The sequence below is a fragment of the Sylvia atricapilla genome, chromosome 7 (assembly GCF_009819655.1).
Source record: "Sylvia atricapilla isolate bSylAtr1 chromosome 7, bSylAtr1.pri, whole genome shotgun sequence".
In the NCBI taxonomy this organism is placed as follows: domain Eukaryota; kingdom Metazoa; phylum Chordata; class Aves; order Passeriformes; family Sylviidae; genus Sylvia; species Sylvia atricapilla.
In genome coordinates this window covers 38,813,064-38,840,468 of record NC_089146.1, presented here as the reverse complement: position 1 = coordinate 38,840,468, position 27,405 = coordinate 38,813,064, and the positions used below count along the sequence as shown (strand labels likewise).

Below are 27,405 nucleotides of genomic sequence, written 5' to 3'. Positions count from 1 at the left end.
ATTTTATTAAGCTTACCATCTAACTCAGCAAGGATTGAACATTTATTATTCAATTCACCTTCTTCAGAAATGAGTTAGAAACATCTTCACATATGCCTGAACCTTCACTTTCCAGATGAATGTCCTAGAGGTGTATTTCAACTAATTAGTGAATAGTACTTGTAAGTGTTGGCACCAAATGCCTAAAATTATCAGAATGGGTATAGAAATATGCCATTTCCTTAGCATTCCATTTTCTTACAAGTCTTACAGATGACAGGCCAGCTCATGTAATTCTAGCAAAGTGAACTCTAAAAATCATGAGTTCATTTCAGCTGGTAAGGCACAAGTTAGTTTTACATATTGTAACAATAAACTAAACTCATGGCATTTCAACATACTGCACTCTTTGCAGATACATTGTTACTGTGGTAATTACAGAACTAACACATATCTGTAGGAAATTCAATTCCAGTAAATGTATAAGAATTTATTGTACCATCATTTATAGAAAGCATTTCAATCCAAAATGGTCAGAACAATCTTAAATATCTGGGTAAAAAATTATAAACATTAGTAAAGATTCATCACAGAATACAGCTTTCTATGTTTTCAGCTGTAAGTTCTGGTAGATAGCCACATGTAAATAAAATTGACAATACCAGTGAAGATGCATACCTCTTTCGTCTTTATTTATAAAGAAGTGACAACACTAGAAAACACATTGATAACCAGTGCTTTGAACAGTGAAGGTGGGATCTAAAAAAAGTCTGATTAAACTGAAGCACCTTAGGTCTTTCTCAAGTTGCATATCTGCTACGAATGCTGAAATGCAAGAGTTTACACCTGCAATATTCCATAATGGAACAGCCACATGATATCAAATATAATCTCAGATTTCCAAACTGGTACATAAAAAAGCCATCACCAAGTATTAAAAGACCACTGCAAGTTCTTATTGCTTTTTGAGTTAAATAATAATCTTCAAAGGAGCCAAACAATCTCTACAGTATCTTGCTTATCTTCCTGTTCATTCAGTAGCAATGGAAGCAATCAGCTATATGATATGGCAAAAGAGGCATTTAAGAACACCTATTTCTGAACAAAACCTATTTAAGTACACGGGCATCCCCACCCTCCCCCTGAAACCCACTATAACCACTTAGTGCCAGTACAGGAGCAAAACTCAGTAGGACAAAGCCAGAAGTCTGACTACAGTAAGAAGGAAACACAAAGGGAGATAGAGCTTCCTTAAATATTCAGAATCTGATGTCTCCCAAAACAAAGCACAACACCCTCATAACTTAAAAAGTTGCTTTCTATGTATCTAATCCTCACACACGCTGAGTAGTTCTCAAGTCCACCAAGCTCTGCCCTGAAGCAGTTGATTTTGAATTCAACAACGTTTCAAAAACTACGGTAATATTCAATGTGCATTTTATTAGGGAGAGGAATAAAACAAATGCATGTTGACATTGTTCTTACCAGTTCAGGATTTCTGCAGCAATTCTGTTTGTTTCTTGCAATATGAAAGTTCTACCAGCTTCAGTCTTCAGAATCATCTTTAGAAGCTGTTGGAACAACACAGTGTAATCAGAAGCCTTAACAAAAATGTGTGAAATTAAAACACTTTAGGATGAGTAGAGGAAATAAAGGTGATTTTATAATATGAAATAGCAGACTGTAATACCCAGCCAAACCTTGTGCAATCACATAGCTTAATTCTTACATGCATTTCATGTCGGAAAAAGACAGCATTTTCTAATCAAAGCTCAACAGAACATACAATGTGCAGTGTCCTCCTACTCTTCTTCCTCAAAATAAGATGAAGAAAATTTAATTATGCCAGAGATTCAACTTTTATGTTGTGCTTAGAGTGGCTAATTCCGGCAGTAGTCAGAGGAGGATATACTCAATCCATGACAGTAGCACTCAACATAAGGGAAAGAAATTGCTCACAAAGTTAACAATTTGAGTACTAAAATACCTAGAAAATTCAGCAGTCTAAACAAAGACTTAAATTTATATCTATATCTATATCTATAGCTATATCTATAGCTATATCTATAGCTATAGCTATATCTATAGCTATAGCTATATCTATCTATCTGTTGCTTAATGCAGCCTGGGCCTACTTGGAAGCAGTTCCTCTCTCTGCTTGTGTCCTTTCAGCATATGCAAGATGAACACAAAGCCCACATATGCACAGGATTTTGTCATTGCAAGGTGAGTTAAAAGACAAATACGCACTTGTCAACTGTGATAGAAAAGTCAGGACACACATCTACATTAAGCTAGTAAAATGTTAACTTGTCTGTAGCAGGAAATTAGTGTGTCCTCTCAAGCAAGGTCTGCAGGCAAGGAAGTATATGTACTGGAGTAACTTGTTCCATTCCTGAACACAGAAAGAAGAAAAGTCTGACTCCTTGCTTCTTCAGTTCTTAGAAGAGAAATTTAACTGAAGCGCATCAATAAAAATCTAGAATTTAGAATTCCTCATCTGCAAGTTAAAGGCAGAATCAAATATAGATTGAATTAAGGACTAAAATTACACTAATTAATTTTTTCCTCTAGTAGGAATGCACATAACTTAGGAATGAATTCAGATCTCAAGTCCATCTTTATCCACTCTGATTGCAGAAATAATCATCTTGAACCAGAACTCCCTCTTTCATGCACACACACAGACACACACACCCCCCCCCACCCATTCATAGTATTTCAAATGCATCCTGTGTACTGAAAACCCATATGCAGTTGAGAGACACTCACATGCACACTAGGAAAAAAAACGGTAGACCAACTACCCATCAACCAACTCCCTATTCAACATGCCTAGAACTAGATCCAGGGCATGGATGTGTCAGCAGAAATTTAGATGTATCAGCATATAGTTTTGAATTTAAACACACTAAAAAAAGCCATTAGATGAAAAGTAGGCTAATCCTTAGACAAAATTGGCAACCTTTAGACTTCATTCACGAGGTCTGATAGGTCTGGTCAAGGAACCCACACAACCAAAAACTGCGTGTGAATGGAAAAAAAACAAAGGGGAGAAGAGGACAAGAAAAAGAAATGGAAGAAAAATGGCAATACAAGCGTCTAATTTAAATGCACTAAAATTAAATTCTCAGTGTTTCTTTCCTACTAAGACTCTTGTAAAAGGCAACAACCTGAAGGTCACCGCTTATCCCATAATTATGAGTTGCCAGAACTACAATAACCAAACTGTAACTAGTAAGGAATTTTGTTATCGATTGCAGATAACACTTCTGTGGTCTAAACAACCCTGTGCTGGCAAGGAGGATTGTACCCATTAGCTCTGAGCTGATCTAATGGGAGGGGAGGGAAAGAGGGGAAGCACCTACTTTGAATATCTTCCATATATGCCTGAAGAGTTCTTGCAAGATTAACATACTAGAAACAAGGCAAAGAGAAAAGTAGTTTAAAAGTTGCAAAGTTCTCTGCAGAAACTTGCATCAAGTTAGCAAAGTTTTCTTCACTTTTTACATTGCAAAGCTTCATGACAGATCTTGGTTACCCTAACCCATTTGCCCAACATAAAAAAATTTGCAAAATTTCATATAAATCCCCTCACAATTGATTTGAAATTGCTATAGCACAGTTATTTCAGCTGTGAAATGTTTGTGGTAGCAGCTTGTGACATCATCTTCATGTTCTAATGTCTGTAAAACACATCAATTTTGAAAGCAGCAAACATAAACAAGTGTCAGTTTAATGAAAACCATTCCTAAAACCTGTAATGCAGAAAAACAATCACGGTAAGGACTTCATTAGTTAAATCCATTTCATTTAATTCACTACTAATATGACAAAACAGAACCCTCTGAACGAATGTGGTTCGTGAAAAATGCATAAACACAAAAGGTTTTGTTTATTATAATTAAAATATTAGGACCAGGATTACTATTAGGCAACAGTGGCAGTTTGATGTTAGAAGTGTGTGGTACCAAAACCCAAAGAAAATTCCTATGAATAAAAAGTCTCAGGTGGCTTTGTTTTGTCACTGCCAATCTGCATCAATGTTTCAGTTTTAAGTCCAGATACTGAGACACAGCAGAAAAAATGAGCTTCCACAGCTTACTCATATGCTTGATATCAAACACCAGCATTGGTGCTCTCACTGGATTAAAATGCAGCATGACACACGAAAGTATGTAATGCCTCCTCTGATGGGAAACCAGTAAAAACATCATCTTCAATACACCCAGGCTAACAATCTAGCCTGGATGCTGGCTACAATTAGATCATGTGTCTTAGATCTCTACGCTTGTAGCAGAGAGACTGGACCATAGACTATAAGCCCTACATTAGATGTGTACAGAAAAGAAGCCACTGTCCTAATATATTAAGAGATCAGATAGAGCACAGTCCTGTCTCCTCCCCCAAGATCTCATACATGCTGGCAGTCAACCATTCCCACATGCATTGGATAAGCTGAATACTGTCACTTCTTTGTAAGTAAGCAAAAAACCTGAAAATAACCAACCAGCTTTTCAGGAGCTCAGTTGACTAAGAGAACTGATTAATTATCTAGTATCAAATAAACATGCAGAATACTGGATTTATGAGTGAATCACTGTGCAGAAAGAACTCCATATGCTGATCTCTTACTGGTTAAAGATATACTTGACAGACTCCTAAGCCAATCCTTTTGAGTGACAAGAATGCAGTCAAAAGTAACTAGAAGAGTTTGGACTAATGCCAGAGAAATCATATTACAGCTATAGGCTGTTGCAGAATGTTAATATTCAAATACACGTTATATGTACTCCAGCAGACAAGCACTCAAAATTCTAGACCTTTACAATATGACTTGCATAATGAGAAAAATTAAACAAATCAGGTAGTCCAGCATTCTTAACTGCATGTTTGGCACAAAGAGGTTAACCTTCCAGTTTTACATAAATTCACAATAATCATGACAGTATGTATGCTAACCAGCAAGGCTGACAGAAAGCATTCTGTAGCAGAGTACTTGCAATTATGTAGCACGTTCAGTTTCCAATCAAACACAGTGCACTGACAAGCACAGCCCATTTTAGACCTAAATTTGTTTAAAAAGCGTGTTCCTTGGGTATCTAGCTCCTAGGTCACTCAAGGTAACAACCTCCTTTCAAGTTCTCTGTATGAGCAATTCCTGCCAGAAAATCACTGCATACTTACTCTGACACGTGTGCTGGCCTCATTTGCAGTTCCTAACATATCAGAAAAGCGCTGCTCGCATAAGTGTAACAACACTACAAGGTAGAGACCAGAGCTGATAAATTCATAGTCTGCCTTAAAGAAGATCAAAAGAAACATTCAGAATGTCAGTAATGCATCTGCACATATGATTCAAGTAAAACAATTAGATTTTAATGGCATCATTACAGATTTATCTCTAATTGTTCCAAAAGAATGAGGAAAATGTAATACTAAAAAATTTAAGTTGATGAAAAGCTATTTATACTTCTGGTCCTTCCCATCAACCCCAAATCCAACATGTTATCCTTGAAGCTAAGTAAGAGTTTTACAAATTAAGTCTCAGTTATGATTAGTTCAGAGGAAAGAATGTGCGCATCAGTTATTATATCACTTGGGGAAATAAAACCAATATTTCTGGTTTCTTCTCTGTGGTCCCAAGGCTTAACAGAAAGCCAAAATAAAGGAATATATTTTAAGAATGTCACAATGTTATGTATGTTTGAGAAATTCCTTCAGCTGCTAAGGTAAGAGAAAAACATCGAAAATACTACTGCTGAACAGACAATTCAGTAGATTCTTTAGGAAAAAAAATTCAAAGTTCTTGTTTCTGGAAAATGCAGTGATAGCAACCAAAAAGCACCACTACTAAAACATGATGGTGGCACTCTTGAGAAAGACTTTTCAGAGACTGCCCAGTTGATAGGAATTCTAGGGTAAGTACTAGGGTACTCACCCTAGAATTTCTATCAATTGTACTAGGGCAACAACTTACTTCAAAAAATAAAAAAATTAGAGCCTGATTTTTGCCCCAAAACTGATGTCACTCGGTATTTCTAGTATCATTAGTCTTTGTATATCATCAGAATACAACCCAAAGAATAGGGAAAACCCCTCAGAATAAAGTGCATTAAAAAAACCAACTTTGTGTTATTTACTCATTTTTAAATACTTCACAATCCAGTAGTTCTAAGATATTCTATTTTAAATAAAAAGAGTAATACCAATGGGCCCTTGACTATTTTTAAGTTAGGAAATTATTTGAAGGAGCACTTAGAAACTGCTAGAACAGAGGTTAGTTTCTACCACTCTAATGAAACAAAAGAAGTTTGTAATCATACATTTAAAACAACTGCTAATCTGTGTTCAAAACCAGCTAAAAACAATGACAACTCCTGACTTATTCTATTCATGCTGGAATTCACACTGCACCTATGTGGTAGAGACACTGGATTACAAAGCTAGATGACAGATATGCAACTAAGAAAAGAGATATATTACACTAACCGAAAGCTCAGCTCTAGGAAGTGTTAGCAGAATGTAGCGGTAGTTAGAATATTGAGGAGAAAAATCTGTTCCACATTAAAATTACTTTATATGTATAACAGTCCTTCTGGGAGATGGATTTGGTTTCTCTAAAGACTGCCCTCCCAGCACTAAAGCAACACTTACCAAATAAGGTAAAATATACTAACTTGTTCATTTGCATGTGCCCTATAGAGTTCATGAATGTCAAAGTCTTCCAGATTTAGATGCAACTTCTCCTTGCACAATTCACAAGTTGTCACTGCTTCCAAAGAAGAACCTGGTGGGGAGGCAGGCAAGGGGAGAAATCAGTGTCGAGTTTCAACAACCTGTGACATACGACACACTCATATAAACATTAGAAATTCTACGTAATTTTTTGCTTTATTTTGCAGAGCAAGGTTAGAAGAAAAGAAAGCCTCAAACAGGAATGTAGTGACTTCTGCTACTGTCAGAATTGAAACACTGTAGAATATTTATTCTCTATCCAGCTGCATCTATTTTGCTTCACACTCACTTTGGACATAATATGCCTCTTCCTGCAAGTCTGGCATAAAATCACTTCTTCGGCTTTCTGAATTTTACCGTATAATCCAAATACACACAAAAGTAAGAATAAATATACCAGAATGAAGTTATTGTTAAGTAACATTTTGTCTTGTACCAGTTTTAAAACAGATTCCTTCATAAGCAACAAAACAAACAATGCAAGTTGATAGTGGGCTTATGTCTTTAAATATAGTTAAATACTTCAAAAAAAATTCTTCTACAGGCTGAGGCTTCTAAAACATCCCTCTGTGACATGTATCCTCCGGTGCTAAGCAAAAGAGTCTCTCTTATTTTTTGTACCTTCCTTTGGTACAAAGTGTTTCACAGCTTCTATCAAGCCACCTACTTCTAAGTCTTAAGAATACCACAGATAACAAACTGGTCAATCAATCTGTTACAAAAATATTTCTACAGCACGCAATATCTGAAATGTTTCTTAAATAATTATTATGCACTAGGAAGTTATTTTGAACAAGTAATTTTAAAGTGCCTTGAACAGGAATTAGTATCTTTAAAAAAAAATTATCATACTTAAGTCAAATTCCAATTCAAAATAACTTTTGAATTTTCAAATTCTCATTACTGCTAGGAGTTAGCTCGGCTACAGAAGTCTTGAAAAAAAGCACAACAATTTCCGTAAGGAAGGAATGCCACCCAAAGTGGTACCAATGAAGTGGCAGAGTAATTCTAAAGCTACACTTCTGCAATGTTATCTTTTGTCCAACATCTTAGGAGACAATCCTAAAAAATATAGTTCTCTAAACAAGAAATACAGTTATTGGAACTACTCACATGAGAAGCTGCACAGACACAAAAAGCCTGGAAGTGCCATACTGCTGTTTGTCCCCACTTTTCAACTAAATACCTCAGAAGTGTAATCCTCCTGATAAGCCTCCCTGTATAACTGGAAGGCTGTCTTGGTCTAGAGTTTGCTTTACCTGAATTTATCTTCGACTGCAGCCATTTTTTCATGCACTCCTGGTGAACATACTGCAGACTTCCAGTGCATTTGCATGGCTCTATTAAAAGGTTGTCAGAACTTGCAGAGGACATCTGACAGATTCTGCATAAGTCACCCTCTTCATCTTCAGAATCTTCTAAAAGCAGGCTGAATAGGATGGAATACCAACAAATGCTGTGACATTCCATATAGGACTTTCTATAATGTAAATTTCACTTATTAAACTGTTCTCAAACCTATGAGAATTAGAACAGTTTTCTTTAAAGACAAAAGTGAGAATACAGGTGACAGGGGACTGAGTTGCCACCTCCTCTAAAGGAAAGTTTTCTTCTAAAATCATGATGGCAGAAAGCCCTCTCAAGTTAAAGCAGACACATTTTACTATTGCAGAACATACTAATTTACCTTTCTTTAATTTTCTGGAGTCTTTCTGGATCTCTTGAAGGTGGTATTTTAGACTTGCCACTTTCTTGTCCATCAGAGTGATTCCAGCCAGAGGGAATAATATCTACAGTTATCATAAGATTGTCAGACAGACTGCTTCCTAATGTTGGAGGCACTGCAAAGCGAAAGAGAGAACCAGGCAGAATTCCCGAACTTCTTCCACTGGGGGCTGAATCTGGCGGGGAGGCAGTAGCTGTAGAAATAACAGATACTGCAGGTGTTGGTCTGCTAACAGAAGCACGAGAAGGGCTATCTGATGCTTCAAGAGAGTTCTCCTCACCTGACTCTCTCCTTCTAAAGACATGCTGTGATCTAGCAGTTGTATCAGAGGTAGAGATCCTTGCAGATTCATCTCTTCCTTCTCTTCTTCTTCTGGAAAAGAGAGGTGTACATCTGTTTCTCAAAGAGGATGACAGCCAGGATCCTGTGCTCCTACTTTCAGTGTCTGGCCTGTAACTTTCCCCATCAGAATCAGAGTTGCGATTCTGTGAAACTCCAGATAAACCCCATCTTCGTCCAAGAAAACTAAACCCCTGAGAAGCTTCGGATGACTGAAGTCCTGTAACTTCCGGAGTTGCAGCTCCATTACTACTTGACAGAGTAGTAGCTTGAACTCTTGGGACCATCGTCGACTCTTCGGAGCCCAATGATCTTGTATGCAATGGGTCTTGGCTAGACCTTCGAGAGAAAAATGTAGATGACATGCTAGATGCTAAACGAGACAGCAGCTGTCTGGTTGTGCGTCTCCCCTCACTGTCAGCTGCAGACTCATTCAGTGACCTCTGAGAAGATAAAACCCTTTCAGAACCACTTGAGGAGGAGGTTTCATCTCTAATGGCAGTAAGAGAAAATGCTGGCTGCACACTCCTCTGGGGCGACTGCAATTCATTTCTCCTTTGTCTTGAAGAATAGCTGGATCTTGAAGAGCTCATGTTAGAGTCTCTGCTGAAAAAAGATGGCTGAGGATCAGAAGGCAACTGGCGGTTCATGGGTGCATTCAGCCTCAAAGTGCTTAATGAATTCTCTTTTGGTCTTGCTCCCTCTGCATATGAAGAGGCAGGTCTGTCTTGAAGATCTGTTGCAGAAAAGCAAACCAAAATACTATGACAAGATGTGCTCAAACACATCAGGAAACATTCAAGGTCAGGCTCAACAGGGCTCTAGGTAACCTGAGTTGAAGTTTCAGCTACATCTTCATAGCTGAAGACATCCCTGCTCACTGCAGGGGGATTGGACTAGGGGACTTTAAAGGTCCCTTCCAACCCAAACCATTCTATCATTCTTACAAGCATATCTTCTGTAAATGCTGTCTGAGTATCTTAACACACTGAGAAGAACGCCACTGTATATGAACTGAAGTTCACATGAAGCAGCTGAGGTGACTAGTCTCCTTCCTCAAACAGCTGCACTGGGTGTTGTGGGTGGGAGCAAGGGGAAGGACGAACACGCATGGATGGATGAAGGTAGGAAATAGAAGCTCTCTATGTATTCTCAAATTAAAAAGTTTCATCTTTGTGGTTTTAGTGATTTTTCTTTTAATGGTTCTGCATTGCAATCACCATTTACTGCTGAAGAAGAGCTTTATTTGGCAGGTTCCAGCTAATGAAACATCTGCACAGATGCCAATCATCTACCATATACTTTTGATTACACATCACGGAATGCATTTGGGAATTATTTTATAGCATTTAATAGCAGCACTACTGCTAGAAATGCAGCATAGACAATACAAAGCAAGGTTGCTCACCAATCCACTTCTCCCATTGGGCTCCAATGGTACTACTCTACTCTACTCAAGGTAGAGTAATCGAACTATCCACTTACTAAAAAGTGCTAAGAGTGTGATGACATTAAAATATACTCTTCGGTCAAGGCACGCCGACAATATGAATTCTGAAAATAGTTTTTATCTTTCCTGCTTATCTTCTATACTTAGAAAGGTGGCTTTTTTTTCAACTTCTGCATTACATAATATCACTAATGCATCTGCAAAAGGTTGCAGATCAAGACTAATGGTGAGCTTCCCCTGAGACAGCTCTAGAACATCACAGCACTCTGAACAGAAAGTGAAAATTACAGTGCAGAAGTCCTTACTAGTCCTAGCAGTTGCCATGAGACAAACCTCTCACCTCACGTAAAGTGTGGTTTTCCGTTTTAGTTTCAGTGGTCTAGCAGTTTTCCCTAATAACCATTTGAGAACCCAAATAAGTAGAGATAATAGGCACCTTTAAGAAAAAACTTCCCTAGGTCAAATTAACATTATTTCTCTTCCCAGACCTAAATACAAAGAGATTTTAAGACAAACAAGAAAAGAGCATTACTGAGTAATCACAGAGTTGCAGTGGCGACCACCAACACCCACTTTAACATGACTGAACACATCTACAAGCTAGACTTGTTCTTATATCCTTTGATGGTCTGGTCAACGCATGGAAAGTGGCTGACCAACTTTATTTAAAAGGATACTTTAAAATATATTTTGTGTTCGAGTTTTGAATAAAATATTAAAAGAACATGGCCAGTAAAGTTTTGGATGCTCCATCCCTGGAAGTGTTCAAGGGCACGTTGCAGGGGCTTGGAGCAACCTGGGATAGTGGAAGGCGTCCCTGCCCACGGCAGGGGGTGGAACAAAAGGTCCCTTCCAAATGAAATCAGTCTGTGGTCCTACGGACATGTTAAGAAACTAAAAGCCATACAAAATGTAGGTTTAGGAGCTTTCAGTTACACAAAACATACATGTTGAAGGTGAAAAGTCACTGTTTCTGTAGCTGGGATCCACCAGGTTATTAAGAGACAGATCCGTTCTTCTTTCTAACTGCGTTCGCTCTCTCACTAGATCAGTTCCAAGGGAGCCAAGCATTACTGATGAAGATCTAGGAATCCTACTGCATCTCCATGAGGAATCTAGAAAGAAAAAGTAAATAAGTTCCTCGTTTTTGTAATCATTGAAAAATCCATTAAAACTGGCACTTACACAGACATTTTTCTTATTCATATCAAGGGCAAGTGTAATATTACCACTAGGCTGACCAACGACACAGCTGCCAACATAAAGCTAATTGCACTCTGCTGATGCTGGCACTTGTATCATCTTGCAGCAAGTTAGTTCTGAAAGCTAAATCAAACAAAAAGTAATAATACAGATCCATTAACACTCCTACCAGACAGAAGAGGAAGAGAAGTAGCATCTTGCTTCCTAATGGTAGCTGGTTTTTAAAAAGGTTTCACAATACAGCAAAACAGCAGCTTGAGACTTAATAAATGCTGCCATTCTACTTCACACTACTTAAAAGAAATTTCATTTCTCATAAAAACAGCTGATGAATCTTAAATGTAGTTTAGACACAACTCTAAGAACATTGACTAACACTGTCCTTGTTCACATTACAGAACAAAACACTTCAGCATAAAAAGGGATCTTGTTTTTTATTAACAGCACCAACAAATGCATAGCAAACTGTATATACATCAGCTGTGGACAAAACTCTTGTTCCTAAAGAGTCTTCTTCAATGGCTCTGAAAAATTCATCTCGGTATCGCTTCATTGCTAACTTAAAAACCAAACTTCAGCACTCATTGGTCGACAGTGTGATGACCAACCAATGTAGAAACAGAAAGATGAACAGTCCTATACCATAATAACAAACGTTCATGGTTGTCATTTTATTAAGAGAGTAAGAAAGTATCAACAATACCAAGGTCTGAGCAAGAATTTATTGATTTTTTTATTTGGATGGCTGTGCAATTCCATAAGGGGATATTAAAAAACCCATTAATCCATACTCACAAGGGTAATTTGAATTAATCTAATGATCTGAATGAAAATGCTTCAGAAGTATTTTCAGTGTAAGGTTTTGACTGTTACTTCCTGAGCTTTAGACTTCTGTTGGCATATGGCATAAATGCTGTCTATCCAAGTTTCATGAACTTACTCACAGCTTTAATGAAACTCTCAGGTTTTCCTGAAAGAGCACTTAGTGTAGAATGTTTCTTTAGGCAGGACCTAGAGAATGAGTTCTGGCCCTGCTGAAAAAGGAATGCTTTCTTCCCTGACCCCTAACAACAGTGCTCTAACCAGCCATGACACTGTACTTGAACATATTGCTGTATGGTAAAGCTTTCCTTTCTGCTGTCCCTGACACACCTTGATGTATCAACACCACCTGACTCATGAAGTAAGAGCAGCTGTACTTATTCTTTTCTTGAAATCTTAACCAATTAAGGTATGTTTGAGCCACGAAGTTCAGCTTGACCACAAATGGAATAGGTACAGCTAATAATTCTGAAATGACATGAGTACAACTGGACTTTCAAAAGACCATGTTAACAACATACTCGGAACTTTGGATATAGCTATCATTGTGGACATACTCTTAAGACAGGCATAATTTTTTCTTACTTAAGAAAGATACAAGCATATTTGAAGCAAGTCTTTTAAAACTTGGTAAAACCTGAACTTACGACTCAGACAATTTTGATGTAACTCAGCTCCAGTAATCAACCTCTCACCTGAAAAGGCAGTCAAGCCATTACTTCTCACAGAAGAGGTAGATGTACAAGATAGTTTAGGTCTCTTTGAATCACTATCTTGCTGCTGGCTATGCAGTCTTGAATATGCTCCCTGAGTTCTCTCAGACTCACCATAACACCCAGATGTGAAATGAGAGGAAGAAGATGTAGACTGAAATAACATTAAAAAATAAATTACATAGTATATCAGATGCACTTACACTGCACAAAAGTGTACATAATGCAAAACTCACCAAAATTGTAAAGAATGACTTTAGATACAAAACCTTTTCTTTAAAAATACCATAGGAATTATGTTTGTGCTCTTGATTAGTATTTCCACGTTTACTCAATACAGTCCTACCAACAAAAGTCAGTTTCTATAATATTCAACATTATATTTCCTTTACAGATATATGTGGCTTACAACAAAAAAAATCTTGTAAAAAGGGGGAAAAAAATCATATTCCTGGCCTGTAAGGTGCTATAAACACAATCAAATATAGCTTTACAGATCCCCAAGGGAACATATTTTGCTGTCCAGAAATGGCCAAAACTGAAGAGCTGCATTATTTTATTTAACTAATCCAACTTACTTTTTATCAAGCTAACATATAATGAGCTGAGGAGTGAGCTTAAAGAAAACTGTTCGAAACAAGTATATTTTGATTACAATAAGCGCAGCTGAAGGAGTTCAGAGTAAAGAAGAGGTACAAAACAATTTTTGCAGTGTACAGCAGTGAAATAAAACAGTTTCCAGAAACCAGCACTATAAGACTTAAAAAGTTCAGTATAGCCTACAAAGCTGTTCATTTGGTTACTTACAATCAAGGTATTCCTTTTCTATTTGAAATATTTCAGGTTTATTTTTTCATATAAAAAAGAAAAAGTTGAGCTCAATCAAAAAGCTGAATTGGGCTGTTTGTCTTCCCAGAAACTATCTACAACCAAGATCCTTTAAACATCAAACAAATTAGAGTATGTTATAGCTGTGTTTTATTTCTACTTAGTTATGGTTTTTACTAAGTTTAAGCCACAATTTCTTACTCTGTCAAACTAAGAAGTCTCTTAACGATTTCCCTCATTTCATCATAAAAAAATAGGTAGGGAGACTAACATCAGAAACCAAGTACAAAGCCAAGTTACTCTCCCTGATTAACCTTTTATTTAACATATCACTTATGTTTTAATCATTTACTATTTGGTATGTGAAATTTTCAGTGTCTTCTGCAAGGTTCACTTGTATTAGAATTCACTTTAAGAGAATAATTAATCCTAGTGGGGAAAAAAAGGGGTTTCACCTTGAAAACTACAGCACTAATTTAACTAAATATGTAGACCACTTAGAACCACAGATTCCATTTGGATTTAAACTATATGTAAACATCTACCATGGCTTCCCCTGAAGGACAACATGTACACACTAGTTCCTTCCTCCTCACCTCCCAATATATCAGTGCCTTCACCTTCAAGTCACCTAAGAAAACCAACACCTCTTTTAATGACGCGAACACTCTTAGGAACCCAAATATCTCTCACTCTGAAAGCGAGTAGGATTTTTATTTCACTATTGTCCCACCAAACTTGTTCACAGTTTTCTGCTTTTCCTATCTTAATCTTTCTACTGCACTTCAAAGTGCTTAACTGTCACTCTACAATGCGTAAGTATGTCACAAGCAAACGACTTTATTCTTGGAGTTACAAAGGCACATTCTAGAACCCAGTTAAGACAAACTATTAGGGTCTGAGTCGTGAATCTAAGGTAACCATTCTCTCACTGTATGATGTAAGCAGCATGTAAGAACAATCAGACTATGAACTACACCTTACAATTAAATTTCCTAAAGCAGATCTCCAAACCCATGAACTTTGTGTTAACTCACAAAGCTAGTACCATCCAAAAAACATCCCTGCGGAAATCCCTGAGTGAAAAAGTATAAATAACATCAACTTTGCCATCCACAGGACTACAACATGTCTGAGATTCTAATTATCCTCATCTTCTTTCTTTTTCAGAGTCAGAGTTCAGTCAGAGCTACTGACTTCAAATGTATTTCTTAACTCTTAGTAATACTAATATACATCAATATTTTTATCCTCTGAATGTTTTTTAAAACTGCTACCTTTCTAGCTTTTGCTCCATCTTGAACTAGTAAGATTTACTTTTCTCATAAACATTACAGAGAGCCTCTGCTGGCAGCTTTTGAGATTGGGAAGACTGAAGTAAACTCCTGGTGTTTCAATATTTTTTTCCAAGTATTGCACATTAACAGTTCTCACCAATCTGCTTCTGCTTCCCAAACATCTTCCAGAATGAGGGTGATCAAGTGTCCCTGAGTAACGAGTTGGAGATGACGCTGTAAGCTTCCAAGGAGTTCCATGGGTATCCCTTTCTCCAATTCTCCAGTCTCTACTGGAACTATTTAATACACTGGATTCCTGAAGAACAACATGATTATCATATGCATCTTGTAACTCAAAATAACTCAGTACCTGATCTGAATATTGCAAATACAGGGAAGAGGAAGCAGTAACAAATCTGGAAACATTTAATAAGAAACCCTGAGGGATAGCAAAGAAATGAAATAGGCTCAGAGAGAACCACTGGCAAAAGCAAAATTTTGCTGTTCAGTTTTTTCTAAATACTTTATAGCAGCCCATTCATCTGTCATCCATTTTGACCTAGGACAACAAAAAGTTGAAGTGCAATGCTTTGGAGGCATTACCCTGACTTAGATACTGCAGCTACAGGGCTGAATTAAGGGCCTCATTTTCAGGTGTTATGCAAAAAATCCCATAGGTGTAGAAAGGGTCTCCCTGACAACAAAAGCACCTCTTTGGCCACTAAAATAAGCTGAATTTAAATTAATAGATTATAATTGAGCAAACAGACTGCAATTCAATTTGCTCCATAGTATTAGCAAAATTAATAGAAATAACAGAAATGCAACCATTTCATTAACACTAAGCAGCATTTTTAAGTGACTATTTGTCCATTCTTTTTCTATGAATTATCAGTATTGTCGACAAACACAGTAGTTGCTGTCACCATTTCTCAAAAGCAACAACAAAGCATTCAAAACCAAACCAAAATACAAAAAGCTCAGCTTCTTTTCTTCAGTTCATCTTAAGAATATTTAACATCCCTTGTCAGAACGTAACAATTAATGCCCTACATAAGGTATTCCTGTTATGGTATCTATTTTCAGTAGCTGAAAAATGTGATCAGGAAAACATTCAAAACAATTTTATAAACTACTCTTGACCCTATGCCTCCAATGGAAAAAAAAAAAAACCCACAACAACTTATAATTCGTTTGTCATAGAATGTTGACTACATTGTAACATAAGGGATAGGAATTTTTTTCATATACAATGACACTAGTTCAATTTTTGTATTTTCAAGTTACCTAGCAAAAACACTATATCCCATAATATGACTGGTTTACAATTAAGCTCTTTGTTATGCCTCCTCAGATAAGCAGGAGCTAGTACCCAGACTGATCTCAAAAGTACATGATGTACAGGAATTCTGTATCTGTATGAAAAAAAAAATACAACAAACCCAGCCAATAGAAATATAGGGCTAGCTTATTTGCTAGCCCTAATCAAAGCCAAATACAAATTTGACTGATCTGTCCTAGAAGTTTTTGAGTCAACCTATAATCAAGAGTTCTCTTTATACCTAAAGAATTACTGATAGTCAAAGTTTTACTTCTAAACAACTTCTAAATCATTTGTAACTGAACTAGATCTTAAATACTTTAAGGTAGGTTTATGAATGGATTAACAATCATTAACAAAGTGAAAATGCCTGTCCTTTGCATTCCTATCTAACTGGACTTAAACCTTCTTGCTCCAGTCTCGGTAATCTTAATCTGCAAGCAATAAAGCAATTTGTTCCTACTAGCTCTGTAAGTACAAAGGGTTAGTTAAGAGAGGGAGCTACCCTCCGATTTTATCACTAAGCACCAGTCTTGTGTAAGGAGCTCTCAGACTAGCTTCTACAAACTGGGAGTGGAAAAAAGGACCACAACATAATCTTCTATCCAAACACTTCCCGTTCTGCTTTAACTGGCAAGTGCTACAAGATCATTCCTCAGCTCAGAATCACTTTTCTCAACAGGAAATAGTCAAAAGAATGCACACTGCAGTGAGCAAACTGCAGTTCATGTAATAAATGAAATAACAAGAGGTACATTGTTTCAAAATCTTTTAACAGCAGTAACACATCCAACTTCACAGCACCAGTTCAACTGAAGACTTCTCTTCTGATCAGTGGCTTTTAGTATACGTACATTGTGTGTGGACTGTGTCCATAAATCTCTACAAAAGGCTAAGATGGGCTAAGGTCCGATTTGCTTTTGCTGAGAAGCCAGACAGTGAAAAACATTTAAGACTCCAAAATGCAAATATGACTCACAACTGCTTCCCCTTCTACATTCCCTATAGCCTATATAATAACAAGCACATGCATGCTAGAGATAACAAAAACGTAACACACATACATTAACTGTGCTAAAAATAATGCTCTATTACTTGTTAAACTGTTTCTCAAAAAGGCATTATATAATACAATGTCCCAGATAGCTTGTCAGCAGGGACCAAACTCCTAACCATTTTTTAAAAAATAGGAACATTTAATCACAGAGTTAAGGTTCTGCAATTTCAAAGACCAAAATGGGCTTACTTTTCTGGGCCCAAAACTGAGGTAAGAATTGCTGACAGGAGCAGAAAAAAAAAATATTACTAAGATAATTGAGCCAAACTGCTATCTGTTGCTTCCAAGTGTCAAAAATAATTTCTACAGTAGTTTAATCTCTGCTTCCCATAATACTCTCCCAATGTGCAAGTACCTGAACAGCGTGAATGCTTCCTCTTGAGCACAGCTCTCCTTCCCCATAAAAGTAGTTTGGTTAGTGTAAAATGCTGCTTGTGAAACAGCAAAAGGCCTTTTTTCAGTGCCATTCAGTGCACACAAAGCCCAGCTGGACAAACATACTGACGTGACAGGCTAATGTGACTCTGTGTCGGTTTTGTACAGCCTGGTTTTTGGTAGCTGGGAGGCCTCAGAGCTGGCTTCTGTGATTAGCTGCTGGAAGCTTCCACCATGTTTAGCAGAGCCAATCCCTGATGGCTCTGAAGATGGACATGCTGCTGGCCAAGGCTGGGCCAATTAGAGATGGTAGTAACACCTCTGTGATAGCAGATTTCAGAAGAAATCAAAACAAAAGTAGGGATGCAGTTTTAATTTCAGCCACAACAGAGCAGGAGGTGAGAACATGTGAGGGAGAACAAACAACACAGCAACACCAAGGTCAGTGGAGAAGGAGAGGGAGGAGGTGCTCCAGCTGCTGGAGCCGAGATTCCTCTGCAGGCTGTGGTGAAGACTATGGTGAAGCTGTTCCCCTGCAGTCCATGGGTCTACGGGCAATGCACAGATCCACCCACAGCCCATGGGGAAGATGCTCACACTGGAGCAGGTGAATTCCTGGAGGAGGCTGTGATCCAGTGGGATCACACTCGATCCTCACTCAATGGAGAGAGAGGGCCTCTGCTCCAGGCTGGAGCAGCCTGTCCTTGGAGGACTTCATCCTGTGGAAGAGAGACTCACACCACAGCAGCTTTGGGAGGACTGCTGCTCGTGAGAGTGGACCCACAATGAAAAAGTTCATGGAGAACTGACTCTCACGGGAGGGACTCCACGGCCTCCCAAGGGAAGGCCTCCAGATCCTGAGCCAAGCGGAAGAAAAACCTCGGGCGACGAACTGACCATAACGCCCATGCCCTCTCTCCCTGCACTATCAGTGGGAAGGAGGGAGAGATTGGGAGAAGGTGTTTTTCAGGGCTTTTTTTACTTCTCATTATCCTCCTCTGATTTTGTTAATAATACATTCTCTTTGTACCTTTAATTTAAGCCTGCTCTGCCCTTGGAGTGTTTTCTCCCAGTCCTTATTTCAACTCATGAAGCCTTCAATAAGTTCTTCCCTCCTCTGCCCAGCTGCGGCAGGGGAGGGCAAGTGAGTGACTGTTGCAGGTGGCAACTGGCATTTGGCCAGTGTCAAACCACAACAGAGTCTAAAACTCCTCTCCTTATCTTTTCAAACTGTAAGCATAGGAGATGCTGCAGAATGGTAGAGCCCTGTGTACTGACAACACAGTCCTGTACTTTTTGCATCACCAACACATCAAGTGTAATGCCCTACACATATCAAAGTTCAAACAAAACCCTCACCTCTCCCTCAACAGAAAACTCCACTTACCCAGGTTTATGATGGCAGTGACTCATCAGAAAATAGATCTATATTATCAGGATTGAGCTCCCTCATTCATTTAACAGCTGATTTCTAAAGGTGCGGCTACAAACAAGAGCAGGTAAAACCAGAAAATCTAGAACTACCAGTTCATAGATCACTGTCATTGACTTGGTTAGTAAATTCTTGCTTTTTTGAAATCTTGTTTATCCGAGTTTTGGGGCTTTTCTTGGTAAAAAAGACACTTTTAAAATCATTTATACTTCATAAAAAGAAAAAAAAATACATTACCTGGTATCCAGATTCTAATCTCCATGAAGATTCTCTTGTATTATATGCACCAGATAAACTGTTTCCAGTTCTAGATCCTAGAGGAGAGCTGGAAGCCTGAACAGATATCCTGCGAGGAATTCTTGAGGGTTTTGACTCCATTCTTTGTATCCTGTACAAGGACATACTGATCATTTTTCCTCATAGAAGCAGGGAACTCATGCAAAACAGGCACAGGTCATTCCAGGCATAACATAAATATGATTCACACATACAATTGTTTGCACAGTGCTTTGGTCTGACTGTGCATCAGCAAAACGGGGAAACAAGTTCTTATCCTAGTTTTTTTTAACCTCTTCTTTACATCTCCCATCCCTCATTAGAAAACTACAGACCCTTTTATGATTTTGTTATGATATATTATTGCAATTATAAATATAAGAGGTACTCCCTAAAGCACCACACAGTACTCATATAAATGCAAAATGAGTCAGGAACACGTTACTAAGATTTCTTAAATTCACGTATTATGTTTTTGCTAATGAACGGCATCTCAACACTTACAGAAATTATATTCAGACTTCTTCCTCAGGGTTGAAATTGTGAAACTTCACCCTCCTGTGAAAAAACACATCGGCAGTCTATCTGCCTTCAACTCCTCCAAAGGCAACTCCCATGAAAGCTAACATATGCAAAGGAGCACAGGCTATTTCACAGTGTATTCATAAATTTACTTCCCACTTGCTGGGTGTTTATCTGCTTTTTGCTATTTCTAAGCATTTAAAAAGAAATGCTTGTGCCTTTTCCACAGGAGATGTGTTCCTATACTCATCCCTGCCCTTGAAATGGTATCTGACTTAACATTTACCTAAAACTCCAGACAGTTAGACTCCTCCTCCTCGGGGATAGTACAGAGAGAAGCAGATCAGAAACAGCAGCTCTTAAAAAAATTTAAGGAAACTCAGTATCCTCAGTGGTGCAGTACATGAAGAGTAGCACGACACATAACTCAAACAAGTGGCTTAGAATCCTACTGACACAGGATGATTTGCCAAAGTGGTACAGTCTATTTAACCACTTCAAATTCTGGCCTAACCTTCTGAGAACAGGACTAAACTACTGATTAAAAAAAAACCCTATCCATCAACAAAGTACATTTTTTCCACAGTTCAGTCATGCTCACCAGTATCACACTCTGCAAAAAGCTGCTACATCAATCCTGACACACTTCGTGTCCAGCTGCAGTTTCAAGGTGAGTCCACATACTCAGGACTTTTAATCTTTGCTCAAGTCATGCTGAATTAAATATTCCACCTGGTAGAAGCCTGTTAGTTTGTACAGAACTCCACTGACCTAACAGCTGGGACAGCTGAGGTTAGTTTCCTTAACCACTGTTCTCATGCATGTTCAGTTGTCAGCTAGCTTTACAACAGCAGCCAAAACACAAAAAGCCAAAATGTTTAATCTTGCAAGCAGGACTCCACAGTATACCAAGTTTAAGTGACTGTTTACCTTTGTGTACAGAAGAACTACTGGCCTGTAGTACAGAGGACACCTGCTCCTAGACCACAATTCCAAAATTAGTAACCCGTTCGTGTTTGCCAAAGCCATCATCAGGTAAACAAGATCTGGTTAGGAATCTGAAATGCTCATTTGCCCAACTTTGCATTAATATACTGAAATAATTTAATTTCCTGGATCACATTTAAAACCTCAGGTAAATATTCAGCACTTTATGCAGTTCTCAGTTGTAAGCACATCTGTATCAATAAGAATGTTCTAAGCAGCAGTCCAGAGTTCAACAGAACAATGAATTGTAGAAATATAAAAGAAACTGAGGACAAGTCTAATTATCTAAACCACACCACTTCAAGTGGATCATTAGTTCAATAAAATGTAACAATCATATTTATTCCTAAACTGCAATGATAGCTAATTTAACCTTAAGAGTAATCTGCTGTAATGTGCTCTACAACTTCTATAGTTGCATGAAGCTGCAGTGAGTTAAAGTAAAAAGTAACTATCAAAGTTGCAAACTGTGAAGCTAAAATAATATCACAATAATACAGACTAGAGTGTCAGCTGCACAGAACAGCCATATGTCTGGATGAGATCTGACACTCAAAGACTGTTTGTCTGTGTTTTACACTGACATAAAATACAAGGAACAAGCAACACAGAATAATGGATCCAATTCTGTACTATTAAGTACTCGACAAAAGTGCCAGCAGTATCTCCTCTATTATGGATCATTCTGTTTCTGAATCACTTTGTTTCAGATAGGTGTGCAACCAGATGAATTCAGTAGCATAGATAAAAGTCAGACATGGACACACACAGAAAATGCAAACGTTCAAGAAGAGATGGAAGGTCCAACTAGTAGGAATTAATGTCCAGATGAATCAGCGGAGGAGACAGAAGTGCAAGACAACTTCAAAGACTAAATTATAAATCATCTAATACTAATAAAATTGCTTATGCACCATCCAAGGAGCAGAAAAAAAGTAAGAGCATTCACACAGAAAAGGACAGTGTGGAAGACTGGATACCAGAGCCAACTACCTGCAGAGGATGAAACTGAGTCCAAAATTAGCAAATTCCTTCCACAAATACACATAAATAGGCACAAGACTAATTTTCTCCTTCAGTGGTAGTAGCCCCAAGAGGACAGACAATGTTACCCATCAGCCTAATCTTGTAAATTAGCACAGGTTGTGATTTCAATCCAAGTATGTCAAGATAACACTATCTATAGAATATTTTCTTTCTACAAGCGAAGAAATCTAGCAGAAACTATACCCCAAAAAAAGTGTTAAAACCAGCTAAGGTAGCACAATAGAAACAGCAAAATTTAATGTGTCAGTTTATGTATACACACTGTGATTAATTTCCTGCATAGAACCTTACACTTTTTTTTTTGCAGTCTTTGCTTCAGCCAGGAAATGAGAAGGATCTGCTATAAATATCAATCAGAGTCACGTAAGACTAGGCATTTGACATCTGTCATGTCTGATGCAGAAGCGAAAAGAGGCTGAATAAAAGGCCTTATGATCTAGGCAAAGAAATTCTGACCAAGGAAATTGAATTTTACTTTTACCTTTCAATAAAGGTTCAGTGACAGAAAGCGGATCATTAAGATGAATAATTTTTAAAAATCTGCTGCACAAGAGCTCTTCAATTTCTGGCCATCCATTATAAAATTTACTTGCAATCCAACTAGCAGAAATCATAGAATAGTTTGAACTTGAAAGGATCTTTAAAGGCCATCTAGTCCAACCGCCCTGCAATGAGCAGGGACATCTTCAACAAGATCAGATGGCTCAGAGTCCCATCCCACCTGACCTTGCATGTTTCCAGGAACACAGCATCCATCACCTCTCTGGGCAATCAGTGCCCATGGTTCACTATGCTCATCATAAAAAATGCATTCCATAAATCTACTCCTTGTTCTGTCAGAACAGGCTCCACTAAATGTCTGTCTCCATATTTCTTATGGGCTCTTATTAAGTACTGAAAGGTTGCAATGAGGTCTCCCTGGAGGCTTCTCTTCTCCATGCTGAAAAACCCAAATTCTTTCAGCTTTTCCTCATAGTCTTACCTAGATGGACAGAAATGAAGCTGAAGTCAATGCAGCCATGATGTCCATTTACTAGACAGAAAAAACTAGATCTAGGCACTTGACCTCTGGTGATCAACACTAGTAAGATGTCTTCTGGGTTTTGGAGTTTTTTCCCCCAGAGTTCTCTGAAAACCATTTTAAGCACTGCACGTTGAAAGCCTGAGTTGCAACTGTCTTCACAGGTGGCTTGAATACAAACAAAACACATATAACGCTTATGCTGATCACGGAAACACAACGAGGTGGTTATAAATAAGGTGAGCACGCTAAGCTACCACAAAGCACAGGAGAGAGACACACAATGGTCTTTTGCTAAAATGAAAATCACATTACTGAAGTCATAACAATAGTTGCCTACAAGGGGAATATTGCTCTCGTACACAATATTTCAGAATGAGAATGGTTCCTTTTTATAGTATCATCATCTTAAGAGTTTTCCTGAAGAAAACCACTCAAAACCTCAAGCACTTTGTTTACACACACAGGAATTCAACAAACCCCAAGCAGTAATTAACATGCTGTAATGAGTTTTATGACAAAGTAGACATTTCAATTTACATAGAAGGTAGTGAGATCAAAAAATACTTAAATTACTTCTCTGAGAAAATAACAACAATAATCACAGTAACAGAAATTGGGTTGTAGTCTGAACTGATTAAAAAGCTTGTTGTTGCCAAAAAGTAAAGGAGCACCTTTATTCAAATTATTATTATTCAAATCTCACACCTGATGTGTCCTTCATTGAGAACCCTCAACACATTAACCAGTGAAAACACACTTCTCCATTATTTTAACACTACTCATGCTCATATCCAACAGAGAAATGAGAATGTGTACAGCAGGATGAGCAGCACTCTTCTTATCAAAGCAACGTATTTCATCAGCTTATGCCATGTTACACTACCTAGCAATCAAAACCTATGAAAAAAATTTGGAAACAATTCTAGAGACTCTTGAAAAAAGGGACATATGCAATACTTCTCAAGACTTGGTCAGAAACCAAGTTCTGAAATAAAACTTTTAAGTCACACCTGAGAAACAGATGACCAGCTTGAAAAAGGAGGTAGAACTGCACAGCCTATTTTGAGCACACAGATCAAATGTCCTGCCCTTCTTGATCTGTCATCCCCCCAACAGCATTATAAAAGATGAACTAGACCTAACACAGCCATGGGTAGAGATAACAAAGTAATAAAAGATCCAAGAGGTTTTTGAGGGAAAGCAATGCAATCTCAAAAGACAAAAATAGTTACTATCCTTAAGTGTCCATTTTTATACTCCTTCACAAAAAGGGATTCACAAAACACAGAGAGTAAATATTTATCTTCTGCCTTGGCCCTCTCTATCGATAAAAGAGGACCAATTTCAGGTAGTCATGTCTACAAGTAAAGCCTTTGCCAGCTTCCATGATTCCTACCAGATTTAAGCAACCTTGAACTCTCCATCAGAGGGTAGCATAAGCTTCACTGCCTGCTCTTAAATTCATTCTTCTGGCTTGGAACTATGCACTGACACTTCTACCTAAGACTTGACGTCTCACGTCTACATGTTTTTGTGTAGTTAAACATAAAACTATTCATAAGATTTTTCTCCCGACCAACCTGTGCTCATGCGTCTTTCTCGGGGCTTATTCACTATCATCTTTTTAGGACAAACAAGACAGTGCTCACGAGTCTTTCTCTCAGACTGTGCAATTCTTCGTTACGGTATTTTCTCAACCTTCAATGCGGTGAAATTGACAGATAACTCAGGAGTCTCTCAGGAGCCCAGTGAGGAGCAGGAGTATTTACAAATGTCGACGGCTGCCCACGCTGCCGCGGCCGGTGCATTAAGGCTGGGCTGTTCCCGCAGCCAGCGCGTCCCCCGAGGAGCCGCCGAGGGCACGGCACCTCCCCTGCCAGGCCCCGGGGAGCGGCCCGCACGGCTCGGGCCTGGCCGGCGGCCGCCCCCGATCCCGCCGCGCAGGCAGCATCCGGCCCCAACCGCCGGGCAGAGGCCGCGAGGAGCGCGGAGAGGAACAGGGTGCCCCCGGTGTCACACGGCCTCGCTGCGGGAGCGGGCACGGAGCCGAGCGGCCGTTGGGGGCGATGGCGGAGGGAGGGACGGGTCAGCCGGTCTCAGCACGGCACAAAATGGTTCCCCCGGCCCTGGCGAGAGGCCGTCGCGGCGGGCGGGGCCCCGCAACAGGCGCGGCCCGAGCCGCAGTGGCCGCCGCGGGCGGTCCATACTCACCGTCACGGCCGGGCCTCCTCGCAGGCCGAGCCGGGCCGGGCCGCCGCTCGCGCCGCTCCCGCAAGACAATGGCGGCGGAGCGAGACCGCCCGGCCGCCAGGCGCGGCCACTCCCAGCTCTCGCGAGAGCCGCGGCGGCGCGGGCCGGCCCCGCTGGAGGCGCGCGGCGGGGGCGGAGCCCTGAGCGCAGCCTGAGGGCTGTGGGCGGGCCGAGCTGCGGCACCCGCGGAGCGCCGAAAATCCGCGCTGCGAGTCACAGCGTTCCTCTTTGTGCGCGGAGCAGCATCCCCACACACATCCGAATCCTCTTCCAGCTTCAGCCTGAAAACTGCGACACGGTCTTTGAGTCTTCTGTCTATGTCACGTTCTCTTCCTTGCCTGAACCCTGTAAATGAATTCCCCCGTCTCTCGTGGCCGGCTACAGCAGGCTGTCCCTGAAGGACACGGCGGCATGGGGTTGTTGGGCACAGCCCCCTCAACCGCAAAGGAACTGAATTGCCATTCATTTTAATTGCATCGAGGCCTCGGTTTCTTATAGAAAGTAACAGACATTGGCAGGCATTTTTACTTGAGGGGAAGATGTTGCATGATGTAGGAAATCAGGAGATAATCTTCCCAAATTCTTAAAATTCAAACTCTTCGCGTAATCAGAGATTTCAGATTAGCAATCCTAAACAAATTATGATTTCCGGCGTCTCTGGCCACCGTGGAACACAGCAGAGATTTCACACTGTGTTTCTGAGCCAGGCCCTCAGGAAGACTGGTTATGTTATTACTACGGAGTCTAGACTTGTATCACAGCAGACATGAGTCTCTCTATTTTACTGATCCAACGTCCATCTGCCATCAGCCTGCAGCAGGGCTTTCCTGAATCCCAGTATCAAAGGGAGTGCCCTAGATCACACTTTGCAAGTCAGGTAAGGGGGGTGTGCAACAGTAGCAGGCTGGCTATTCTTTAAGGGACGAAAAAAGAAAAAAAGAACATTTAAAAAGGGAAGGAAATGCAACCAGCCACCCTAGCATGGAGCTACAACACATACAAATTCAATGTGTGCCATGCCTAATAGGTCTGACAGATCTGGAACACATGTAAGACCAGCCAGGCTGGTTAGAAAATAGACAGGTGGCAGCAAAATTATAGACTGTCCCATTGCTATGTTTAGCAATACACTTGATTCTGTTTCCATTCACGCTTATAAATATGGTTGGATTTTATTGCATTTTATTCACTTCCTCCCACAGAGAAATAGTGGGCAAAGCATATTATTGGACACAAAGATGAAGAGCTAGGAGCAGCTGTAAACAGAGAGAGGAACAATTGAATAAAAACTCAAAAACTCAGAAAGGCTGTTGGGTTTTTTTGCTGGTGGGCATGTTACCTTTCACCATCATGCCTAGAGCAATGTTCATTGGACTTGGGAAAATCTTGTCTATAGCACCCAGAAGCAGGCCTACCACCCCAGACAATACCATTTATTTGGCACAACAGTCTCCAGGGGAAGAGGACAGCTAGAATGGGTTCATGAATGATGCCAGGAGTAACAGCTACTCTTTTTCCTGGCTAGCAAACAAGAACACTTACACAAAGAGCACTTAGATCTACAATAAATGCAATCCCTAAAGGACTCACTCCGTGTTTAAGTAACACACAAATCAAGTGTTATTCACAGATCTAGTGAAATACCCGTGTAAATGTGAAGGATGAAGCGTACAGCCTTCCCTGCAGCCAGGAGAGATCACAACCACCACTAATCAAGGGCATTATGCTTGTCTTTTTAAAAGCAAGCTAGAAAGTAAGTGGGGAAAGCCCCATCCAATACAACACTTCTGAGGTCTTCAACTCAGTCTTGCTATCGTCAGAAGAGGATTTACTGGGAATGCTAGGATGTTATACCGTTCACTACGTTAGCCCTGTCCAATGCAATGCACCAATTGTATTACTGGAGGGTTAATGCAATAACCTTTCATGAACAATCCATGAGCTCTATGAGCCATGTGCTAGCTCCTAGAAAAAAAGAAATTGGATTCTCACCTGAGTTCATGAGCTTAGCTTTTTTTTTTTTTTTTTTTTTTTTTTTT

The 27,405-nt window shown here is 39.4% G+C and overlaps 1 protein-coding gene across 7 annotated transcripts; it reads right to left on the bottom strand.

The window, feature by feature from the left end:
- Positions 1-650: 650 nt before the first annotated feature.
- On the bottom strand, positions 651-25,441 carry MARCHF7 (membrane associated ring-CH-type finger 7). Of its 7 annotated transcripts, XM_066323248.1 has the most exons (11): positions 25,328-25,441; positions 19,498-19,648; positions 15,233-15,391; positions 12,953-13,124; positions 11,180-11,347; positions 8,405-9,518; positions 7,977-8,146; positions 6,660-6,769; positions 5,167-5,280; positions 3,348-3,396; positions 651-1,550 (listed from the first exon to the last, which is right to left on the bottom strand). In XM_066323248.1, exons 2-11 carry the CDS (start codon positions 19,636-19,638, stop codon positions 1,525-1,527), a joined length of 2,223 nt encoding a protein of 740 aa, XP_066179345.1. In that variant the 5' UTR covers positions 19,639-19,648; positions 25,328-25,441; the 3' UTR covers positions 651-1,524. The 7 variants fall into 7 exon arrangements, 5 of the variants coding, with proteins under 5 accessions (XP_066179345.1, XP_066179344.1, XP_066179347.1 ...); XR_010744044.1 differs by lacking the exon at positions 3,348-3,396 and having other exon boundaries at positions 6,637-6,769; XM_066323247.1 differs by lacking the exon at positions 3,348-3,396.
- Between the last annotated feature and the right edge of the window lie 1,964 nt (positions 25,442-27,405).

Excerpts from the sequence above, each read along its gene's own strand:
- MARCHF7 (XM_066323247.1), bottom strand. The coding sequence starts at position 19,638 with ATGGAGTCAAAACCCTCAAGAATTCCTCGCAGGATATCTGTTCAGGCT. Across the intron at positions 6,770-7,976 it reads GCAGTCGAAGATAAATTCAG|GTTCTTCTTTGGAAGCAGTG; the intron begins GTAAAGCAAACT and ends CCTCCCCACCAG. Across the intron at positions 1,551-5,166 it reads AGGCCAGCACACGTGTCAGA|CTTCTAAAGATGATTCTGAA; the intron begins GTAAGTATGCAG and ends TTGTTCCAACAG.